Source organism: Saccostrea cucullata, unplaced genomic scaffold (assembly GCF_032062105.1).
Source record: "Saccostrea cucullata isolate Sc308-1 unplaced genomic scaffold, CSIRO_AGI_Scuc_v1 ctg3152, whole genome shotgun sequence".
Classification (NCBI taxonomy): Eukaryota; Metazoa; Mollusca; class Bivalvia; order Ostreida; family Ostreidae; genus Saccostrea; species Saccostrea cuccullata.
The window spans coordinates 78,908-103,988 of record NW_026925764.1 but is presented as its reverse complement, the minus strand read 5'-3'; the positions used below and the strand labels follow the sequence as shown (position 1 = coordinate 103,988).

At 32.5% G+C, this 25,081-nt stretch overlaps 1 protein-coding gene and 1 long non-coding RNA gene across 2 annotated transcripts; one reads left to right on the top strand and one right to left on the bottom strand.

The window, feature by feature from the left end:
• Positions 1–1,658: 1,658 nt before the first annotated feature.
• Positions 1,659–6,741, bottom strand: LOC134269788 (uncharacterized). Its single transcript, XR_009992643.1, has 5 exons — positions 6,670–6,741; positions 4,272–4,357; positions 3,285–3,387; positions 2,568–2,718; positions 1,659–2,099 (listed from the first exon to the last, which is right to left on the bottom strand). It is a non-coding gene; the product is annotated as an uncharacterized LOC134269788 (long non-coding RNA).
• Positions 6,742–17,139: 10,398 nt separating this feature from the next.
• Positions 17,140–21,590, top strand: LOC134269787 (E3 ubiquitin-protein ligase DZIP3-like). The gene is made up of 6 exons (XM_062751996.1): positions 17,140–17,190; positions 18,155–18,228; positions 18,511–19,125; positions 19,307–19,648; positions 19,779–19,814; positions 20,872–21,590. The coding sequence occupies exons 2-6, from the start codon at positions 18,192–18,194 to the stop codon at positions 21,588–21,590; spliced, it is 1,749 nt and encodes a 582-aa protein (XP_062607980.1). The 5' UTR covers positions 17,140–17,190; positions 18,155–18,191.
• The last annotated feature ends 3,491 nt before the right edge of the window (positions 21,591–25,081 follow it).

The window sequence follows — 25,081 nt, the reverse complement described above, 5'->3', positions numbered from 1 at the left end:
TTGCTAAAACATATAGAGGGAAACATGTGCAAAATGTTAAGAACTTTCAGCTAATATCAAGAAAAAGGGGCTGACCCCTCAAATTAGGGGCTCAGAGGGGCCAAAAGTCTTTTATCTGTAACTCTCTAATGATCAATATCGTTAAGATGTTAAGATGAATACTTTTGCTTCAGTAGTTATACACTACTGAAGCAAAAGTATTGGATTTGCAACAATATATTACAATATTTTGGTCTTATGTTACGTAATTAGGGGTCACAAGGGGCCAGAATGTCAAATCTTTGACGCTTTATATCTCAAATCGGGGAATATTTTGATAAGCAATGTTGAACAAAGGAAGGTCAGAATAATGTTCTAAACATTATACATACTTTGAATTTCTGTAAAATGGCCCCATTAAGGACTTGTAGTGGTGGCCCCTAAATATTTCCGTTTAGCATATCTTCACAACGAAAAGAATCTCTGAACAAGTGTTGAACAAAAAGTCTTCAAAATCATGAGACCTTTCATTTGATATCAAGAAAAAGGGGCTGAACCCTCAAATTAGGGGCTCAGAGGGGCCAAAAATCTTTTATCTATAACTCTCTAATGATCAATATTTTGTTATATCTTACTGAAGCAAAAGTATTCATCTTAACGATTTGCAACAATATATCATAAAATTTTGATCATATGATAATAAGGGGTCACAAGGGGCCAGAATGTCAAATCTTTAACGCCTTATATCTCAAAAAAGGGGGAATATTTTGATAAGCAATATTGAACAAAAGATGGTCAGAATAATGTTCTAAACAATATGCATGCATTGAATGTCTGTAAAACGGTCCCATTAAGGACTTGTAGCGATGGCCCCTAAATATTTCTATTTAGCATATCTCCATAACGAAAAGAAATCTCTGAATAAGTGTTGAACAAAAAGTCTTCAAAATCATGAGACCTTTCATTTGAGATCAAGAAAAAAGGGCTGACCCCTCAAATTAGGGGCTCAGAGGGGCCAAAAGTCTTTTATCTATAACTCTCTAATGATTAATATTTTGTTATACACTACTTAAGCAAAAGTATTCATCTTAACGATTTGCAACAATATATCATAATATTTTTATCATATGTTACGTAATTAGGGGTTACTAGGGGCCAGAATGTCAAATTACTGGGTGAAAAAAGTGGTTTCCCATCATGGGAAACTTTATGGAAACCACAAGTTTACATCATGTTTCCCAGTGGTTTCCGTAGCGGATGCTAGGTTATTCCGCCAAGTTTCCGTGACACGGAAACCCCCTACGCTCCGATTCCATAAGGTATCCCGTACCACGGAAACCTCTGTAAACCTGAAGTTTCCCGAACATCCATGTAGTTTCCCGTAATGGGAAACCTGAAGATTCCACTGGTTTCCAGAATCAGGAAACTTGATGGAATCGGAGCGTAGGGGGTTTCCGTGAAATGGAAACTTGGTGGAATCTTTAGGTTTCCTTGTACGGGAAACTACATGGAAGCTCGGGAAACCTCACGATTCCTAAAGTTTCCTTGACTCAGGAAACCATATGGAATCGGAGCGTAGTGGTTTCCGTGGAATGGAAACTTGATGGAATCTTTTGGTTTCCTTAGTGGTTTCCGTGGAATGGAAACTTGATGGAATCTTAAGGTTTTCTTTTATGGGAAACTACATGGAAGCTCGTGAAACCTTATGATTCCTGAAGTTTCCTTGACTCGGGAAACTATGTGGAACTTGTGTAGCACTTTCTGTGTGGCGGAAACTTGGTGGAATTATCTAGAGTCCCATTCCTGGTGGAAATTACTGGGAAACTTCAAGATTCCCTAACTTTTCTAAAGGAAGCAATGTGAAATAATGGGTATTCTTTTAAAAATCTATCAAAAAAATTTATTACATGTAAAAGAAAAAAGCATTTCCATTTTATATGTTTAATAATTCATTTGATGTACAAAAACTGTAACTGAATTTTTCAATATCAAAATATTAAATAAATTCATATATCTTAGATAAACAATGGAACAGTCTTTCACATTTAAGTCCATTCATAAGGGTCATTAAGTACTTCTTTCAACATCAGTTTCCTGGTTTTCTTCACATCACCTATGATCTGCAATATTCATACAAAATTATTATATGATGTCAGAATTATAATGCTTGAATATAACTTAGAAATCTGAGAGATCAGTCAATGTCCTTTAATATACCAATATCAATAATTACTTTCCATGACCATGATACATATGATTTCAGCATTTAATGTATCTCTTTAATATTTAATGCTTTATGATAAGTGAAAAAAAATAACATAATATAAATAATGTTTTCAGCCTTATTATGTCATTGAGAATATATTACTACATGTATCTCATACTAAGAACCCTGCTTTAAGTTTGATTAGTTTGAGAGAAAACATACCCTTTATAATAACAAAAATATTAGGGAGAGATTTTTTTTTTAATTTTGATATTCGACCTAGAAATTGGTTGAAGATCATTGCAGACCCTCCATCCCATTGCACAAAAGCTAGATTACACCAGATTTTAAATAAAGATATACAGTAGATTTTGATACTAACCTTTGACCTAGAAAATTAGTCCAAGGTCACTCTTCATCCTCTATCCACAGGCTCTCTGTAGTTTAAGTTTGAGAGAGAAATATGCATAGAACAAGTGATTTCAGATGGAGTGATGGGTAGACACTGTCTTAGGGCATCCACAGAATAGGACCTAAAAATAATGCAATATATATGTATTACAGTATATATACACATGTTCTTGTATGTTAATGATTTATCATATGCTGCATTAGACACATATGATTTTATCATGGTTTAAGTATACATGTATCTTATGAGTAATTTTATACCGGTATTGCATGTACGCTCAGTTTATTTTAGAAATAAATAACAAGTTTATAAACTTCAATGGGAGAGATACCACAAATGTATATATATAACAAGTAATTTAATTTTTTTTTTTACATATATTGACCAACATTATTTACATCCATTCATCATGTTCATGAATTGGCTGATCAAAATTCAGTCAGTTTTAGATCTATATGATATACCATAAAGGACTTTCACATTTACAAAAGTTATTCCCCTTCGCAGGGTTGATCTGGGGTCAACCGGCTTAAACCGTATTAACTTTGAGGGACAATATCTTAGAAATAAAATCTGTATGAACATATTCATTATGATTTTCATGTTGCCACCATACTCTGGCAATACAGATACAGATCGTAATTGTCCAATATTTTTGAAGATTGAAAATATTAACAAGTAACTTACAAAGGACAAAGTGGGAAAAATGAGCGATACGCCGACAATTGGAGAAAACTCTTAGGAATGTGAAATTCGTCTATTGGTGATGACAATGCCTGTTTTAATGTCACTGAAAAATTAAGAGACATTAAAAATTTAAGCCCTATTGTCATACACGCATGCTGTTTTTTCATCCATATAACCTAGCTTTTAGTATCATAAAATTTACCAAAATTTAATACTTCAAATAATTTCACTTGAATATCTATAAAATAAAGGAAACTCTAAAAACTTAGTGACTTGCAGAAATTATTCCTTTAAGAGAAAAAAATCTATCATATTTCATATAAATATGTGCATAATGAGCCTTTTTTATTCATTTAGAACATATGGTATGTGCCTCATTTCCCCAAGAAAATTTCAAAGACAATGGACTATCTGTAAGCAGAAATCATTGCTGTTTACTTACATTGGAAAAAATTTATGAAAATAATTAATTTCCTATTTTTTTTATTTTAAATAATGCTAAAAATAATTTAATCTATTAAAAATAATCTAACTGACTGTAAAATAACATTTTTCATAACCTTAATCTATGGGCAGATCACTCTAACTTCATAAAACTACCTGATATTAAAGTAGAACTCTTTAGTGTGCAGTTTTTAGAGCTTCCTTTAAGTAATCAAAATACTGACCAGCAAGAATTCAGTTAATAAGCATTTCCTTTTTTTCATTCAAATTTTTGGAGAGATCTCAGAGTTTTTTCCTGTTCAATTCAGGTCCAAGACGACAAAGTTTTATTGAAGTGTATGTATTAGAGAACTGATTGTATGTCAATCATAGCAATACACACATAACATGGAGGGGGCAAATTGTTTCAGCCCTAGCTTTTACATAAAACTTCTTGTAGCTCACAGCTGATATACCACAGTTCAATATTTAAATAAAATTTAGAATCTTTTTTTTTTAGGCAATTGTCATATACATACTAATCATGAATGAATTACCACTTACCAAATGACCACATCCTGAATCATCATACATTTTCTATGATTTTATCTCACTGGTTTTCTTTTAAAGTCACACATTTTTTCTTCTCTCTGAAATGATAAATTATGTCCAGGTACTATTGCATTCTAATTTAAACTAATTATGTAATAGCATTAGCAACAACCGGGATGGAAGAAAAAATAACCAGAAGTCTCTGTCGAGACTGTAGCTCTACTGGTTTGTACTTATCAAAAACTGATGCACAGAATTATGTATCTTAGTATAGTCTACTTGTGTGCCAAGTTATATTGAAATCAGACTAAAATTTAAGGAGGAGTAGTTTTTGCAGTCAGACGGACAGCTAGACAGATGGACGGACGCATTTCTATTGCATAAGCTATTATGGTCTCTGACCAGTAGAGCTAAAACCAAGATGCGCTTGTGAAACACAGCAACAAAGTTCGAAAATGCAATTTTTTTTAGTATACAGGTCACAGTCAAGATCACATAATCATTGTCCTTGTTGCCATTTGAAAGCACTTCATTAGTGGAGTATGCATACTAAATATGAAGCCACTATCTTGTATAGTTCTAAAGTTATGGTGAAGGTTTAAGTTGACGACAGACACTCAGACAGACACACAGATATACAGTTATGGCAAAAGTTTGAACATTATAACTTGGTATACACACAGCCACTTCGAGGTATCAAGGGTAAAATTCACAGGGATCAAGGGTTTTCGAGAGATCAGGAGTTCGAGAAATCAAGAGCAAATCTGCTTAGTTATATAGTGGAAAAAATCGGGACTGGAGACTCACTTCAAGCGATCAAGAACTTCCGAGAAATCGAAGTTCAAGCCATCAAGAGTTACCTGCATATACAGATATAAGATTAAGAAGCATGTTATTATTTGCAATTTTGACCTAATCAATGACAGCTAAATCTGTTCAGTAAGACAATACCGTGTACATGTATGTAAGTAGTTTTATTGTGCATGATTATTTACTTATTTTCTTGATCTTCTCAACTTGAAGTGTTCTGTATTTTATTACCAAGTTTGTAATAAACATAATGAAACATACCCTTTTCCACATCACATCCTGTATCAGACCAAGTCCACCAATATCAGCCCTAGGGCCTCTGTCCCTCTGGCTGATATTGGTGTCTCGGGCTAGGATGTGATATGGAAAAGAGTATGTATTATTTGCTATACACTGACCTACTCAGGTCAATAATTGTGAAACAGGGCTCTCACACCACTTTTTGGGACTGGGACCGGGGCCGTTCAAATTGGGAAAATTACCATCCTTTTGGGAAAAGTTGGATAACCAATGTTCATTTTAAAAAATCCTCAAATTTTGCTTTTCTAGCATTTTGTCATCTATTTAACTCTGGTTTTGAATACAGATCAAACATGGGTATGTAGGCTATTTATGAAAGTACATTAGCTTTGTCATTACTATCTTTGAGTGTTGATATTGAGGTTATGTCTTTCTGAGTGACAGTCGCTAGTCACATTGTCCCGAATTTCCTCGATCACATGGACAAAGTTGCTTACCAATACAGCGCGAGACTGATCATGCCGAAGCGTGCATGGGTATGTTTCTACATGTTCTACGTGCAGCTTACTACCGGTAATATTTAAGTGAAATGTCTTTTTTTGAAACCAAAATTATGTTTTTTTGTCGAAACTACATGACAAGATACTCTGAACTCATAGTACACATTTCGGTAAAAAACAATAACCTGGTTCCCCGAACCAGTTTACGAATGCATTTGGCATGAACTAATAAAACAGTGGTACAGTTTCACTTTCATTTTCAAGTGTGTTTTGTTTGGGTTTTTTTTTTTGCGATTAAGTTTCATGGACTTTTATTTTTTAATTAATATTTTGCTATGAAAATTGGGAAATTTACATCTTTCTTTTGGGAAAAAAGGTACCTTTTTTGCATTGGGAACGGGGCCGTTGAATGGCCCCAATTTCAGAGAATCGAGAGCCCTGTGAAAAAACTCATAATTCAAGCTGATGATTCATTTGCATTTCTTGACATACTATCAATATTAATTCACTATTAGGCTTTTCTTTTTTTACATCTTCATCTCAACAGGTTAGACATTACCAACAAAAAAAATCTTTTGAGCAGTAAACTATTTCAATAAACAATAAAACAAACCTAATCTCTTCAGAAAAGTGGACAAGCTTTCACCTACATTCACTTTTTATGTATATTTTCCTCCATATCATCGTCATGCATATGATTAACATTAAGGGTTGTGCTACAGTATTGACTACAATCTATTCCAACTGTTCTGATGAGGATATCCTTCATGAATAATCGGATAAGCTGAGATTGAAGACACTTTTTGTAAACATATCGATGCTTTTATCAAAGTTTTGAACCAAAAATATTCAATTTATACCTTGCCATAAGTCGTAAGTTCCAAAAAAAACAAGAGTTGGCTATCCGAAAAGTCAGAAAACACATGTATTCAAACCGGATGTTCTACTGTCTGAATTTAACTACGAAACCATGCTCGGTGTAACTATTATCATCCGGATAATTTGAGCGGGGTTAAAAATATTTTTTTTTTAATTCCGAAAAGTATTCATTTATATATATAGAGAGAACATACATATGGAGCATACGTTTTAATGAACATGATAAAAGGCGAAACGTTGCCATTTTACAACATATAGCATGCACATGCACGGTGCCTTTGGGGCCTCCATAATCTAAATTATGCTATATCACTGTCTTAAGTTTGTCTGTCTCTCTCTCTCTTTCTCTCTGCAATATATACACTTAAGGCAGGTCCATACTTTTACGGATCCGGTTTTAATTTTACACACCAATATAAAATTTTGATTAAATAAAATCTTTTTTGATGATTGAAAATAATGTAGCAATTATATATTTGTTTATTATACTGTCATTGTGCACACAAAGCATTTAATTAATGTGCATTATTTATAGGAATAACCACTTTGCACTCTGTCCATAGGATCTATATGTAATTTAGTACATACACAGACAGAGAATTCTTAATTGCCTTTATGGACCTAAAGCTTTTTAATTTTTTTTAAACAAACTAACTTGAGATCTATTTACCTTTAATTTTTAGCCTATATCATCTTTTTAAATTTACTTTTTTATAGGTTTTGCGAAGAACGATTGAAAAAATAGATATTCCAAAAATGGGGGTATAGGTGTTCAAAAGGCTGTTTTGTAAAATTTTTCTGGTCAACCATAATAAAGTATGTTTTTGTGCTAACCTTAGATATAATTCTAAATAATTGTAAAGAAAAAATAGCATATAAACATATAAGATTTTGAGGAATATTTAAAATAAAGATATTTTGAGCTTTTTCTCTGAAAGATTTTGACAGAATCAACATCAATTTTTTAGTGTTTTCAAATACAAATTTCAAATATTTTCTTGACAAATGAATATTTATGATTTTCCTAAGTTTTAACAATAATTGGATGCGATTTGGTACATAGTTAAATAAAATATGATGTTACACTTCTATATGTTGAATTGTTGCTGTTGAATTTTTAGAGGCATATACTCCGAGACATGTGGCATGAAAATTAACCTGCAAAGATATGTTTTTTATGGGTGTTTTTGTTAGATTATGACTTATTCAAGATTTTCAAATCAAAAAATAAACAGTTTGACAGAAAATTCTGAAAGTACGGACCTACCTTAACAATTTAAAACTTAGGTATCCAACTTTTCAAAATGGCGTCAGAACAAAAGTTGCCTCCGATAGTGAAGATTTGTTGTTGCCAAATATTACAACTATTTACCGTAAAAAGTTAACAAAAATATACGTACACTAATCCTTCATCGTTGGCCATTGCATTTATCACAGTCTTAAAGACACTGGGTGGTGAAACCATCTTAACTTTTCACATTTACTAGCTGCTTACACCTTCTTCTTCGTCCTTCTCGATCCTCCAAAAATGGCGCCTCGGGAAATTGACCAATGAAATATAGCGCCTACAGAGCGACGCAGGATGGGAAATATTAACTGTTTACATTCACTATGATTAATTAAGTTTTCCCCTTTTCATGGACTAAAAAGAGGGGCTCCTAAATATTTTTGCCGATATGATGTGTAGGCCTAGTATATATATAGAAAAAAAAAATGCGGTTAAATACATGAGGCGGGCAAGAGCAGAAAAAAAAAATGTTTCTTGCTTGACACCTCAACTTATTTGCCTTCGGGATATGGGTTTCAGGGCTTGGTTGTTGGTAGTGGCCGTCCTTGTTGAAAGTAACCCCCCCTCTCCCCGCTTCTTCTAACTGTTACATGTATGATTATGAATTTAAAATGTCACACCAAAAGATGTTAAATTTTTAAAAGCACATTTTTTTTTATTGTGAACTTTCCACAGGAATCCTAAAAGGCATGAAAATGAGCTACAATTATAATATGATTATCAAGAACAGTTTTTTTTTATTTCAATAGTGATGATTGAAAAGTTCGGTGATTAATAATTCATTGCTAATAAATTGTTGTGTTTTTTTTTGGGGGGGGGGGGGGGGGATTAAATTACTAATTGAACTCCCTCCTTTTCGGGGTTTAATTACATTTTGAGCCTGCTATCAATATAACTGGTGGACCTGCTAGATTTTTCTCTAATTGCTACATGTACATTGTACTTTAAACTCCTTCGCCTGTAGCTAAAAAAATTTCCCACATCATTTTAACACGTAAAATTGTTAAATGTATCAGAACGTTGAAAACCTTTTTCTTAGGAGAGTTATATCTCTAGGTGGAACAAAACTAACATCTTATCAAAGGCAGGAAAATATAACAGTATTTTAATTCAGTATTTTAGTCGTGATTGGCATAAGTGAAGTCATGGGAAAGATTATGTCGAAAGTCATCTATACTCGTTGATGTACAGGGCTGTACTTATGCATACAGCTTTAGCTGGTCCCGCCCTGTATTTCTTTAATTTTTTTTTTTCGTTAAGAAATCTGGTAAGGTATGCTAGTAAAAATAAAACCCCGGTTAGTTTATTACTCTAACGGAAATTACTTTCCTACAGGCCTGAAGATCGAGCCTATTAGTCACGCAAGTTTTTTTTTTTTAAAAAGAGTAGCATGTCGGCGAATAGAAATAAAGTAGTGTACAACATAGATAAAGAAATGTTTGTTGAAGTATTGACAAACTTCATACCTTTATAGAATGAAATCAACAAAAACTGCACAAAAATACAATCGTGACAATTATACAATGGATTAATTATACAATTAATTCTTTTAATAGATTGCCTTAGCATGCACTACTTTAAAAGCCATTGTTCTTAAGGAAAACAAAATCATGCAAAATATTATAGACCTTTCTTTATCTAGAGCAAAGGCCTTTGGAGAAAAAAAAATGGCTGAAAATTTTAAAGTTTGTTAAATATAATGTATGTACATTTAGGACCCTACATTGTAATTTCATGCGAAAAGTGCAGGCGTTTACTACACGGGGATCTGCGTACATATTTAAACAAAAAAAGGGGAAAGAAAAAACGTTTTATGTGATGGATGATATTATAAACATTTATCTAATAAATGTCTTTGTAGTACGTTAGATTACAAATCTCACACAAAAAACCATCAACAATATTAAATACAGTTTTGATTTCACATTGATCTATTAACGTCATTCTGATTTAATATAATTATACACGACGAGAATTAAGATCTATTCAGTACCTATAGAAAATTAATTAATTTCTAAAGAGGATAGTTTTATTTTAAATCAGTAATGAAAATTGAAATAAAAATTCTAAATAGTTTGTTCTTTCATTGAACTTCTTAAATGTAGGTTATTTTATAAATATGTTCTCTTGTATAACTTTATTTATGGAATATACAATTCTTTAAATGATAAAAGAAACACGAATCATCATCTTAATTTAAAAGAATTTTCTGTCGGAGACTGTGTGTGTACATGCTCGACAACAGCCCATTGTTCCCTTTAGGTACAAAACCGTCTCAATTCACATAGAATATACAAAAAATACACAGTGACAGGTGTCTTCGCGGCACGTGTCTCCACCTGAAATGGCACGTGAGGACAGGTGTCCCTAATTACACAGGCCGACCATAGTGACTTTTTCAAAAGCGTTTTTTTTGGGGGGGGGGGGGCTTCTCAAGGAAAAAATGAAAAGCAACGCACCCACTCCCAATAATAAAAATAATTATTTAATAAATAAAAAAAACCCCCAATATTCACTATTAATAGTAAAATACTAGTATGATAATACTCAACCCCCAGCCAATTCGATGAATGATTCTTATCTGACCAGTTTATATTAATATATTAATTCATATTAAAACAAAATCTTTATCACTTTCTAAACTTGTATTTAAAAACTTGAAACACTAAAAATGTAATTTTGACAAACCAACTGAAGTATTTATTTCCTGACGGATTACCCCGGTATATAAGAAATGCCAACCTCTGGTATCTAACACAAAAGCCTGGTAAGGTACCTTGATGTCTTGTGAATACATGTAATCATGTAAAAATAATTCTTCAATGTCAATTGCAAAATATTGGGAAAAAAATTAATTATTTTATTGAGGAACGCCTCACCTGTCCTTAATCAGTAATCGTAACTTGACATATTTCTTTATTTACTTTTAATCGATCTTTTTAGTAAACCTTGTCTGTAAATAATTTCATTAAATGTACCCTTCCTTAGCTCTTCCATTTTTTCAAAGGAACATTCATCATAGACAGCTTCAAGAAAGTGGGATCGGAAATGATTGATTTCTACATAACTGCATGCACCTACTTTTTTCTATTCCACTTCACGCATTCTATACGAGTTTACCAAAACTTATGTGATAAATCAAATTCAAAATTAAATTAAATTAAATAAAATTCAGTTAAATAAAATTAAATTAAAATTGAATTGCGTTCACGGTGCTGAAATATTAAATAAATCACACAGAAATACACATCTAGTTATTTTAACTGTTTGAAGTTAATTATTTTGATACAGCATATAAACACTTTTGAAATATTTCTATAATTGGTAAAAATATGGTAACATAATTAAATATTTAACTTTTTGTAAAATAAAAGGTAGGTGGGTTAGTATTGAGATATACTTTCAAAGTTTTCCTGCCTGGGAAACATGGGGAAAAGTACACATTGGTGGCTTCCATGTCGGGAATCTGTATGGAAACCACTGAGGCATGTTTACATGGTTTCCTATCTTGGGAAACTTACGGGAAACCACAGGTTGGATGTTTCCATATTGGGAATCTACATGGAAACCACCGGGGCATGTTTCCATGGTTTCCTATCTTGGGAAACTTACGGGAAACCACAGGTTGATTGTTTCCATATCGGGAATCTATGTGGAAACCACCGGGGTATGTTTCCATGGTTTCCTATCTTGGGAAACTTACGGGAAACCACAGGTTGATTGTTTCCATGTCGGGAATCTATGTGGAAACCACTATGTGGTTTCCATAAAATGGAAACTATATGGAAACTACTGATGTCACGATTCCCATATGTTTCCATCGGGTTTCCAAATTTGGGAAACCTGGCTTTTCATCCTGTGAATCTTTGACGCTTTATATCTCAAAACGGGGGAATATTTTGATAAGCAATATTGAATATAAGATGGTCAGAATAATGTTCTAAACAATATCCATACTTTGAATTTTTGTAAAACGGCCCCATTAAGGCTCAGAGGGGCCAAAAGTCTTTCATCTTTAACTCACTAATGATCAATATTTTCTAATACATAAATGAAGCAAAAGTATTCATCAACAAAATAGTATAAAATTTTGATCATACGTTACGTAATTAGGGGTCACAAGGGGTCAGAACAGAATGTTATATCTTTGATGCTCAGGATATTGTGATATAAATCAGAAGAATTAAATTCAATCAAGTACAACTTAATGCCATTCTCATTTTACAAATATCTCAGTCAAAATCATATGTCATCGTATCGAGAAATTAAACGGAAGACCTACTCGTTGCTCGCAACGAGATCTCATCTAGTGTATTTTCTATTTCTTACCTTTAAAGACTTGGTTCAGAGAGTGATACGTGGTGATAATGCTGACAGACTGGAAGATTAAAATATCTATTATGTTTTAATCTCTATTTTTTGTCACTCTGCATATTAGGACTATAAGTTTCTGTGTTGTTTAATCGTAACATGTCCTTCACAATGGAATCTATATAAATGTGATTGCAGACCAAAAACAACAATTGACCATACTGATGTGTCGGCCTTAATTGAAAAAATATATAAAAGAATGTACATGAAAGGATTGGGGTTTTGTCGTATCATCAGATGTATATCAATTGTGTTCTGATAAAGATAATACAGAGTTATGGGAAGCAGATAAATATTGCTCTGATGAAAGGAATGGTACCATAATTGTATCATGCGCTTAATTATATTCCCTCAAATGAGGATTCTGAACTTAGGAATATGAATATGCAGAAGGTGTTCAAACGGAAACACAATGACTTAGGGCAAACTGACCATGGTTCGGACGGTTCTTGTTAATTGCTTACAAGCAATAAGCTGTTATTCCGAATGACAGTGGTCTAGACTTTTACTATCAACTGGAAAGTGTTTTGGAACCTTTCGGGTTTTACCGATTGTAAATATATCACCAAAACACTAAATACCTCTGTTCCAACTAGAAGTTAAATTCATCAAGCGATTTTTACCATGGTTCGAACGTATCTGACCAAGGTTCGGACATGATAATATACAGTAAAAAAATGATTTTTTTTTTAAATAACAGATATGCAATATTTACAGGCTCGTAGTAGCGAGAGCCCCCACCCACCCCCACCCTCTCTAAAACAACATTTTACTATTGAAATTTAACATTATAGATGTTCATCGAAAGTCTGCCCCCTTCTTTCGTTGTAGCATTGTTACATCGTAGTGTTTTGGTAATACATTCCGGCGTTTGATAAAATTTCAAACGGAAGAAAGTTTGACCCCCTTTCGAGTTTGGACCATTTTCTTTGGGGTCGTTCGTTTGCTTGATTTTTTTAAATTTTCTTTTCTTGTCAAAGTTTTATCAGATAAGTTGTTTATTTTTTCCTGATTTCTCTCCCAAACCCTTCAAAATCGATAGCACATGCATGTTGATTTCTTTCAAATACTAGTACTACATATAGAGTCGCATGACATAATAAGAAACATCCAATAAGATTTTAATCGTATCTCTCCCATTCCTAGTAAAAATCTGTTGTTTTTTTAGTATTATTTTAAACTAGAACTCTTTTCCTTTATCTCTCTTTCCTCTTTTTGTGTTTTAGTTTGTCGTAAATGACGTATGTTGACAAAAGTTTAGTCATATTTGGGCTCATGTCACAGTTTCAATTTCAGTAAGAAATCATCGCCGTAGTCAGCGGTATCAACTGGGATAACTACCTGCTGAGAGAGCTTCGAGCAACTGACAATCGTTTGAGTTCGTCTGTAATTAATTTGCAAAGAAAAACTCACTGAAAAAATAATATTAAAGAAACAATTTTTATTGCTTGATCACCCCTCCCATTTCCTTCGACCGTAACCTCAAGTATGTCGAAGTTTTCCTCCAAAAAACGAGACTGAAATTGTGGAATTAAAAAAAAATTAAGGAGGCTGGGGGGTCAACAAATTAATCATAAATTAACCACCAGATTTAACTTATTTTTTTACATACGGTATCTTAAGCTGTCAACTATCATTTGGCAAAGAAAAAATTCATATATTTTAGTTTTAAAATTTGACCATTTTTTATATCTTTATATGGAGCTCTTCTTTTAAAGGAGATAAGAATAGTCTTAAAATGGCTGCCACACCCCAGCCTCGTTAACTGTATCTAAATTTTTAAATGGGGGGGGGGGAGAGGCAAACTTTTTTCTCTACCAATTCCTTTAAAAATCCATTTTTTGAGCTTACAATACTATATTTCCTTCATATTACTTTACTTTAGTATAAAGTGGGGGGGGGGGGGGGGGGCAACCAGTCTTTCGGCGAACATTTTCAATAGTAAAAGTATTGTTGGCAAAACAAAAAGGGGGGGGGCAAAAGAGATCTACGATTTAGAAGTCTATGTACGTATTAATTAAAGATGTAACTGGCACAAAAATTATTGCTGCTATTTAGGAATGTGTTTTAAATGCTAGAAATTTAGAAATAATATAGCTTTTATGATTAGACGTCGCGCATGGTATTGAGGTTCTAAATTGCATAACTTGTAACACTGTAAACGACAGGCGTTAGTATTTTGAGTCATTTTATCGTTTTGGCTGGATGGATTTTTCTGTTAATTTGTATAAAGCATCTATAATGTCCAGTGATGACATCCCACAAAATTCATTAATGAATTTCCAAAACTGGCTAATTTTGACTGTTCGTAAAATTGGAAGCATTCCGTAACATGCCGTAATCTTGACAAGTAACAAGAAAAGATTGAATGTTTGGTAATTTTTTTTTTATTAAAGAACAGGTTTTGGTAAAACTAAAGTATAAATGAAATGTGCAAATCAAGAGGTAGTCAAATATTTCTTTAAACCATTATAAGCAAGTCAGAGGAGAGATTGATAGAGTGAATTTGATGTCTAGTCGGTTTTGTTACTACGAAACAAATATGCGTATTTTCGTATATTACGGGACGTATATAATTTATTTGAGCTATATTCTTTTTTTAATGGAAAAACTTATTACAAATAAAATCTTATTTTTAAAATGTGCATACGAATAAAATTTAATATCAAAAGAAATAGTAAAAAGTTGAACATTTTTAAGAAAACGAGAGCAAAAAATTGATGTCTAGTCTTATTTGTTACGCCTTTAGTTTTTAACGTTTTTACGCTTAGATGACGTACGTAATAACGTCAGAAATAGATATTTTGACGTTACAAAATAAGCCCCAATTCTGTGCGAGACGTCTTAATGAATTGGTTAAATTTTCAATTTATCAAACATCATTTACTCAATCAATTGGAATGATTAATTTTATTATATCAAAAAATTGAAAATGCATACATGCATATAATAATACCATATATGTTTGAGGAGCCCATCCTCATTTTGATCGATTGAAAATACTACATAAATGTACATTTAAAATATATACCTGTTTTTATAGCTATACATGAAGCATGATTTAAAAAAAAACAATATTATTATCCGTATGCTTTGAATATCAATCATTTAATTCATTCACTCTCCGATTTTTTTTAAGGGGGCCGAATATAGTTTTATTGTGTGATAACTACAATAGCGAAACTCTTCATTTTCATACCATATATAACTTACATTAATTTCAGTGTACATGCTAAGTTTGTGGGAAATCTACCGTCCAGGTATTTTTGAGGGACCGTCTCAAAATACAGGTACATTTACTATAGGATTATATAGGAAAATGCCAATTTTTAGCACTTTAAAGCAAATTATACAAATACTACAATAGACATTTTGTTCAAGCTATAATATTTGATGAGTAATACTATATTATACAATATATAAAAGAAGCACAAAATTCTACCGTCTTGTTACCAGAGGGGGCATCTCAAAATGCAAAAAATTAGAAAATTTTAGTATTTTTATAGAGTATTACAAAAATTGACGTACACAATGGATTCACCTGAAAACATAAAAATTTTGGAAATATATATTCTCAAATTTCTATTTTTTAAATTTCAAGAGCCTATGATAATTATTACTTTCTCTTTAATAATATTTTTATTACTCCTTTATTTAAGAGCTACAGATTATCATAACGTCTAAAACACATATGTGCAACGACGTCAACCTACCTATCAATTGCAAAATCGGTTAAAAAATCAGTTATATCATATTGTAATTACATTTTTATACCTATAATTTCTTAATTTTGTTTAATTTTAATAATTAAGCGAAAAAAATTGCATTAAAACAGTAAATTTTATACGCTTCATTTTACTATGATGCGCGAAATATTGCGCAATGGAAACTATAGTCGGCCCCCTTAAAGGCGATTTGATTATAAGGAGCTTGAACTTTGGTTTGAGCAATGTACGAATCATAGTCATCTGGTGTACGAACCTAGGTACATTTAATTTTCAGACTTCGAGGAAGATTTCACAACAAATATAGAAAATAACTGAAACAATTTTTTGCTGATAAGAAGGATTAATCACTTAGAAACGCAATAGAAATAATTCATACTGGTTTAAGTAGAGTCTCATTCATTTGATTTTACTTGCAAGTGTTTGTTTACTTTTCTCTTAAACTGCTGAAGTAAAACAAACTACACATGCCCTAAAATCGTAGCGCCACCACCAAGTATTGAGTCACGTGATAAACACGGGGTCTTGACTAAATAAAAAATCTGATCGCTAAGATTGATATATTTCCGTATTATGCTGAAAACAGATTTTTTTAACTGAAAAAAAAAATAACGGTAAAGTTGTCCGAACCCAGGTCAATTTTTTTGTCTGTCCGAACCATGGTCAGTTTGCCCTAAACCTAAACTTCCTTTAAATGAGATACTATAAAACTTTACTTTTTTGTTTATATTATTCCGCGTTAAATTCCTTAAGATATCTTTCTTCTGAATGTAAATTTTTTTTTTCATCAATGACGTTTTAAATATGTAATAAATAATATGAAAAAAAAAAGGTTAATTGACCTGTTTGAAAACTTCTGTGACGGCAAAATTGACGGCTGAAAGGTAAATGTCTCTTTTTTTTACTTACGTAGGCACGGTTTCAGTTGATTTCTTCATGATTTATAAGAAATGTTTGTTTGTATAATCAGTCGTTTAATTTTTGTTGCACCGTACAGTGAAAAACACCAGTAGACCACGTTAAATGTTTGGACGAGTTGTCTTTCTTAGGAATTGTTCGCATTATGGCCAGGAATTCAAAGGAAGTTACACGCAGCCAAAACGTACAGAGCTGACAAGGTAATTTTCTTGAATCATTATCAAAAAGAAATATTACTACTCGTCAAAAAAACATGATATGATGCATCGTTAAATAGAAGTGTAAAGGAAATATCTACATTCAGACGTGTAATGAATTAAAACAATCGATAAAAATTGGGGAAAGGTTAAACCGAAAGTAGGAAAAAATGATAAAGAGTATTAAAACCATTGTACCAAAACTGAGTCAAAGTCACATAAAATATGGCTGTAAAAACAATTAAGTATATTTTCAATTATAATAAATGATTCTAGTTCCTTATTATAGGTCATAAAGTGATACATACATATATATTATGAGAGAGACCAATGGAATTGTAAAGGACAGATGATACAAACAAACTTTTGTCAAAAAATATGAAAATAACAACCTTAAGTCATATACATGTTATTTAAATGAATCATCAGCATTTCACATAAAAAATCTGATAAGTCAAAATTTTTATTTCGTGGATAACGGCACCATTTGCCGGTGGAAAGCTACAATTTTTGCCCAATACCCGGCACTAAGCTCATTGAGGAGTAAGGGAACTTTTTCATGCCAATATCTACTGCGATAAGGGACCTAGGCCTTATTCTAATGATAGGGACAGTATTTATGCTTTAATAATAAAATTAGATTTGGGGAATATTTTGAACATTAAATACCTAAAAAAAAAAAAAAAAGATCTCTAGTGTAAAGTTTCATAGTAAATCAAATTATAAAAGTATTTACTAGAGAAAACTATGCTTAAACTTAAAGTTAATACATGTAGTATTTTGTATTTTAATGTAATTGTCTTCATTTAATCTGACTGCTTCAAAAGTGAATGAAATGTCATATAATAGATACTTCTTTTTTTACCAGACTACATTTAGCTCTGCGTTTTAAGGTAATGTTATTTTGAGTAAATTAGAACTGTGACACATTTTTGAGCCCTGAGCCCTGAATATATTTTTATTTCAGACGAAAATGTAATTTTGCCTTATCTGAGCGTTTGCGTATGCTTGTTAGCAAGAATAACTATCCCACAATACAAGGTAACTATTGAGCATAGAAATTATTATAAAGTTGAAATATTGATTTTTTTATTAATGCATACATGTAATATACAAAAATTTAACCCCCCCCCCCCCCCCCCCAAAAAAAAAACCAAAACATTTAAATATTTTCCCAAGAGTTAAGTAAGTAACAACTAAGTCTTCACGTTTAAATTCATTACTTTGAATGTACAATAGTAACTGATCTGTCAGATGGTTTTAAATACAATAATAAAACTTTCACTGCAAATCTGTCTATATTTAACTTTTTTTCTTTTCGAGTGAAGATTACAATGGCTTGCAGTAAATACAAATCAACAAAGGAGACAACCCACGCCGCCCGTCTGTCTAGGTTGTTGTTGGATCCATGCACATATATCTTCAGGGACCTTCTCAGGAGCTTCATACCTGAAGCCCAATTTCCTCATATCCTCAGAAACTTCGTGGCTACTTTAATACCGATTATCAACAAAGACCAAAGAAACTTACTTTATCCTCGTGCAGGGCAATACTTGGGGACATATGAGGACTTTGATCTTTCTTTGTTATATATTTTGTTGAGAAATATATCAGGGATACCTCCCCACAAGAACGGATGGGGTAAACAACCAGATCCAACTGATCGATCCCTCTCTGCCAACATTGATCGCACCAGAGAAATACGAAATACCTATTGTGGACATGTACCTAGAGTAACACTTCCTGAACAGGATTTCCAGAGAATCTGGCAAGATACGACAGTTATAATCCGTGAGCTCGAGGGAAGCCTAACAGCAGGATGTACAACGTATACAGATGCAGCCAAGCTGATAAAAACCGACACGATGGACCCAGAACAAGAAAATAAATATTTGGATATTATTGATAAACAGCATAAAGTTTGGGAGGATTTTAAAGGTAATTTATTTCAATTTTCAAAATACGCGTATTACGATTCATAGCAGAATAATTAAAATATAATCTGGGAGGAAATATTATACATTAGTTTCTCCAATATCAATTGTATATTAACTTCCTTTTCCACTTGGTTTATTTTTCATTTATGTAATAAAATAATTGGTATAGTATATTATTTAAGATACAACAAATGTGATAATAAAGGAACAAGAGAAAATACAACAAGAACAACAACTTCTGCTAGTGGAACAAGACATACTGAAGTCTGATCTACAGCAACAAGGGCAAGAAATAAGGTCTCAGCAACACAGACATGAAAATGAGCTAAAATCTGCGCTGCAAAAACAAGAAAGCAAAATTATATGTGAGCAAAAAAGACTAGATAAAAAGTTTAAATCTGCGCTCCAAAAACAAGAATTGGATCTAAAGTCAGAGATACAGCTAAAAGGAATGGAACTTTACACCGAACAAAAAACGCAGAAAATGGGATTAGAAATGATGACAGACCGTCTTGCAATGTTAGGTAAAACATTTTTTTATTGTGAGAGATAAAAGATTTATATACTCTAATTTCTTGTAAATGAATTTAATTACATTAAATTAATATTTATTATATGTAGTAATCAATTTTTTGTACCTTTTGTTGTAAACAGAAAAAAATCCTTACTGTGAAAAAAACAACATTCTGGGTAAGTCATTTCATTTTGTCTCTTGTATTGTTATTTCAAAATGAATCTTTTGCGCCATTCTCTTTATACCATTTAGTGATTTTTGTTTTCAATTTCGTATTTATTATTCGAATTTTAAAATATTTCATGCATTGTATGATAATTGTGATTATTAAAGTTACGTGTATACATATGTATGCAGTGCCACATATATCATTTTGAAACAGTAACAAATATTATAGGGTTATTGAACTAATATTGGTGAATATTCAATTTGGCACAAGTTGGCTGTACAAATGCATGAATTGGATTGCGAGATACAGCTAAAAGGAATGGAACTTTACACCGAACAAAAAACGCAGAAAATGGGATTAGAAATGATGACAGACCGTCTTGCAATGTTAGGTAAAACATTTTTTATTGTGAGAGATAAAAGATTTATATACTCATAATTTATAATAATTTAATTACATTAAAAAAATCAAATTAATCATTTTTTGTACCTTTTGTTGTAAACAAAAAAAATCGCTTACTGTGAAATTACTCATTCTGTAAGTGTTTCATTTTGTCATCATTCTAAAATGACTTTTCAATTACCGATGCGTTATGATTTGCTTATTTATGTTTTAATGGGTCTAATACGTATTAAATTTTTAATGAATAATTTATTTTTGATCTCTTTGAATAATACAACTTTCACATGTTACCTTGATGTAAAGCTTCTTTGTCACATAATGTTTTCAAAGGCGCAGATGGGAAAAAATCTAAATATTGAACATGAACTACTTTCATTTTATGTTTACATCACGGTGCGTTTGATATTGAATATTTCAAGCAGTTTCGGAATCTTAATTTTGTTAAAACAAAAGTCATATACGTAATACATATATATTGCGTGAATAAATATGTTTTCTAATCAGTTGAAATGGTGTATATGTTCACGAGGCTTATTCAAATTTTTATTTATTTCATGAAGTATATACATATAACAACTATTAAGGTAACCTGTTTATGTATGCAGTGCTACATAGATTATTTTAAAGCAATAACAGAGTACATTTCCATATATTTTTTTCAGACAATACATCAGCCATTCTTCAAACTCATAAATCGCGCAATGTGTACATTCGGACATCAGCCGTAAAAAGAATTATAGAAAAACTCAAGGAGAAAAAAATCCTCGTTCTAACAGGAAGAGCCGGATGTGGAAAGACAACCACAGCTTATCAAGTGATGCTTGAGCTGTCAGAAGAATCTTCAGAGCCACCCTATACACCCGTACTTATAGATTCTCCCGATGAGTGGAACAAAGTTATTAACCGTAATCAGCGATCTATTGTTTTCCTTGATGATTTTATTGGATCGACAAATTTAGATACAGGAGCCTTTGATAAATGGAAGTCGAAATTTGATGCAGTATCTGCATGTACTACATATGGACAAGTTTTAATGATGATTGGATTAAGAAAGAATCTTTTAGAAGACGTAGAGAAGTATGACACTCGAGGCTTTTTTCGGCAAAAAACAATCATTGACCTGTCCATAGAGAAGAATTTCACATTTCAAGATAAAGAGAAAATGTTTGCAGAATATTATGCAAAGTGCTCTTTTAAAGATTCAATTAACTTGTGTGTAGAGGAAAGATACCGTATAATAGATACTGATCCATATTATGGATTTCCTTTGACATGTTATCAATACTTTTCTAGGCACGAATTCTATCAACTTGGTCTTTCCTACTTTTTACGTCCAAATGAGTTGCTGTACAATGCAATAAAATATAAAAGATCAATATAAAAGGTGTCATATTGTGTTCTATGTTATTGTTTTATACAAGAACATATTACCTGAAGTCCCATCATGCTTACGATTTGTTAAAATTTGTGAAAAAAATTGAAAATTTCTAATTTCACTGAGGTACAGTATTGCAAAAGCTTTGTCATGATATATGGTGTGTATTACAATGACATAAAAACAAAAAACAATTTCTTTTCACATATCGAAACAGTATCAGAGATTTTTGGTGTCATGACCTTCTCGGTGTGATTTCATAATAGAACCAGTATAAAAACATTCTAATGAATTAATTCGTTATATGAAAACTATCGTAATTAAACCTGGTGAAGTTGTGTTTTACATGGGTGGGAGGACACTTTGAAAACTTGGCTGAAAAATCAACTTCGTAGTGATGATGGTGAAACAACTGGACAAGCGTATCATTTTGCTGCATTTTTCAGCATCATGTGTGTACAGAGGTTTCTAAATTTTTATCCGTGTTGTTGAGAGAACAGATGAAGGATATTCTGTGCTCCAGACAGCAGATGCTAGGGCTGAGGTTTGGCGACCGCTTCCCACGTTGTTTAGAACGCGTGGTACAATCTGATGAAGAAGTCTTACCATCTGGCCTATCATTACATTCTTATCCTTGCAAAGCTATGTTTTATATAAAGGAGAAGATGGATTTGATCAAGTTATCTGTATCTTACATGTACTTAAGAGAACAAAGTGTGTAGCCAATGATTTACTTATGGAAATCGACAACTTTGGAAACGGTATTGCACATTACCTAGTGATTTATAACTATCATGATATTCTTAATCACCTTCTCGAATATAACAAAGAAATTGTCTTTCACCGTAATTAAACTGACCTCCCAACAACGCTACACATTGCTGCATATCTTGATAAGCCAAAAATTCTGATGGCATCCGTTATATGGATATCGTAATGAAACCCCACTTCATAGTTGTGTTTTACATGACACGTAGGTCAAGATATAATTCTGAAGATCAACATAACCGAAAAAAATTTTTGGTGCTAGATCCATTATGACGTCATAATCTATTCAGGTTATCTTTTCCTACTTTACGGCTTTAGCAGAATTATGTAGAAGAATATGAAGTATTTACATGTCATTCAATTTGAAATCATATGAAAAGTAAACCTGGATACTTATACTAAATTTGATATTGATTTAAAGAAGAGGCCATGAACATACTAATTACCGTTCTCTGAGAGATTTAGGCAATCTGATACATTTCCTTTGTCAATACGAAAAAACTGTGTACCCATGTTCATGACTGGTTTTCTTAATTTTTCATTGAAAATGACAGTTTAAAATACAGTTTTTCATCTTGTTTACCGACAAATTATCCAATATAACAAAGAAATTGTCTTTCAAATACACCTTTTTTTGACCAAACTAAAGTTGTAAAGCATCAATAAAGGAATTTATTTCTCAAGTTTGATAAAGCTGTAGGCACCTTTTATTTACTAGATCTTGACCTTAAAAGTGGAAAGAAATTTTGCAATAGAAAAATGGAATGCTATTGTTCATACAATGAAGAAAAAACTTGTTGGAAGGAAAAGGGAGAAGAAATAAAGGGCATTGAACTAAAATGCATTGCACTTGTGAGTGTTCAATTTCGAAGCCATTGTGATTTTCAAGAAGTGAGTTGTTTTCTCCAGAGTAAAGGTATTTAAATTTTGATGAAACTGCTAATAAGTATCTAAATTAAAGTTTAACATGATTTTAAGGGATATATTTGACAACCTACCACCTTAGGACATTGCTATAGATATTACAAGGAAATCCCCTTCACTTTTGCGTTTCACTTGGTTGGCAGATGTAATTCTAGGAACCAATAAGCAAATAAGGACAACAAATAATTGGATATGGTGCATCCTGCATATATCAGTCCTTTTTCTTTGTTGCATAACTTCATAAATCTCGTACAAAATGTTGAAGAAAGAACATCTGAGTTTTATTCATTACTCCAGACAGCACTGCTAGGACCACTGCATACAAAAATCCTCGAACAAATAAGAATGCAATGAATTGTGCATTCATTTAAATGCGTCATATACCCAAATTTCAATCCTTGACGTTTTAATTAAATAACAGCTAGTAAAGAATATTGATATTAAATTACGTCATAATATCACAGAAAAAAAATTCAGCTAAATGAAAGAATCGATTCACTAGAAGAAAATATCTTCTAAAGAGAACTCTCCTCTGCCGTTTCCTCTGCCAACTCCTCACAAAACTGGTCTTTAACAGAAGGGGCCCCAAAGGGGGAACCCTTAGAGAGCCTCATACCTCTAGGGGATAAGATCTTCGCTGTTTTCCCGACAGAGATAGATCTAGTTGTGGTAGGAGTGATGTGCCTTTGAATTGAGGATCAAACCAGATGTGTGGGCCTGGCAAGAGATTCCTCTCCTAAAGAACTGACTACTCGTACTTCTACCACTGATAATGTCTTCTCTCAGAATGACAATAAATAATACAGGTGACTCTCGATGGCTCGAACTCCGATCTCTCGAAGTTCTCTATCTCTCGAAGTGAACCTCCGGTCCCGTTTTTTTCCTCTATATAACTAAGCAAATTTTCTCCTGATCTCTCGAACTTCCATCTCTCGAAGTTCTCTATCTCTCGAACCAAAACCTGGGTCCCGTTACACATATTTCATTGAATTTTACTCTCTATCTCTCTAAGTTTTGATTGCGCGTGTATACACGCCAATCAAGCGTAAAATTGATGCAGTCTGGACTTACCTGGAAACCGTGAAGGCCTTGGGCTGGCATGGATGTGTTAATTGGGTGTTTACATAGATGACACTACACCTGTGGGTCGTCCGTGTGTTGTTATAATTAATTGGTTATTATTCACGGGGTAAATTAAAAACAAATTCACAACTTATCTTGAATTGAAACCGAGACGATAATTTTTTTTAATTAATTTATAGATGTTCGTTTTAATAGTAAGTTCTCATAGACTATGAACTTTCATTTTGATTATATAGAGTCTACATAATCCCAGTATGGCAATTATTGCACTAGAAAGTTCTTTCTCAAGGAATGAATACCGATTAAGAAAAATCTGGTGAACACTGGTGAAGGACCCGATCAAGCCGCGGAATAGCCAAACCTACAATTGCTATTCGGGTTTCATGTAATCATGAAATAGGAACAAATAAATATTGAATCTTTAAGAATTCGTTTTATTTATTTTAAATACAATCACTGCTGTTGAAATCAAGTAAATTACCTGTAAAATACGATTGAAAACGTGCAATGACATTATTTACATATACTTCCGGTATCTGTAAAAGTAGAACTTCGATGATCGGAACTGAAAATTCCGGATTTTAATTACTTTCCATCTCTCGAACCCCTCGATCTCTCGAACTTTTCTCGCGGTCCCTTGAACTTCGAGAGATCGAGAGTCACCTGTACTATAAATCATTTCAGTAAAAATATAATTAAAGAAACACTTAATTAAGCTGACA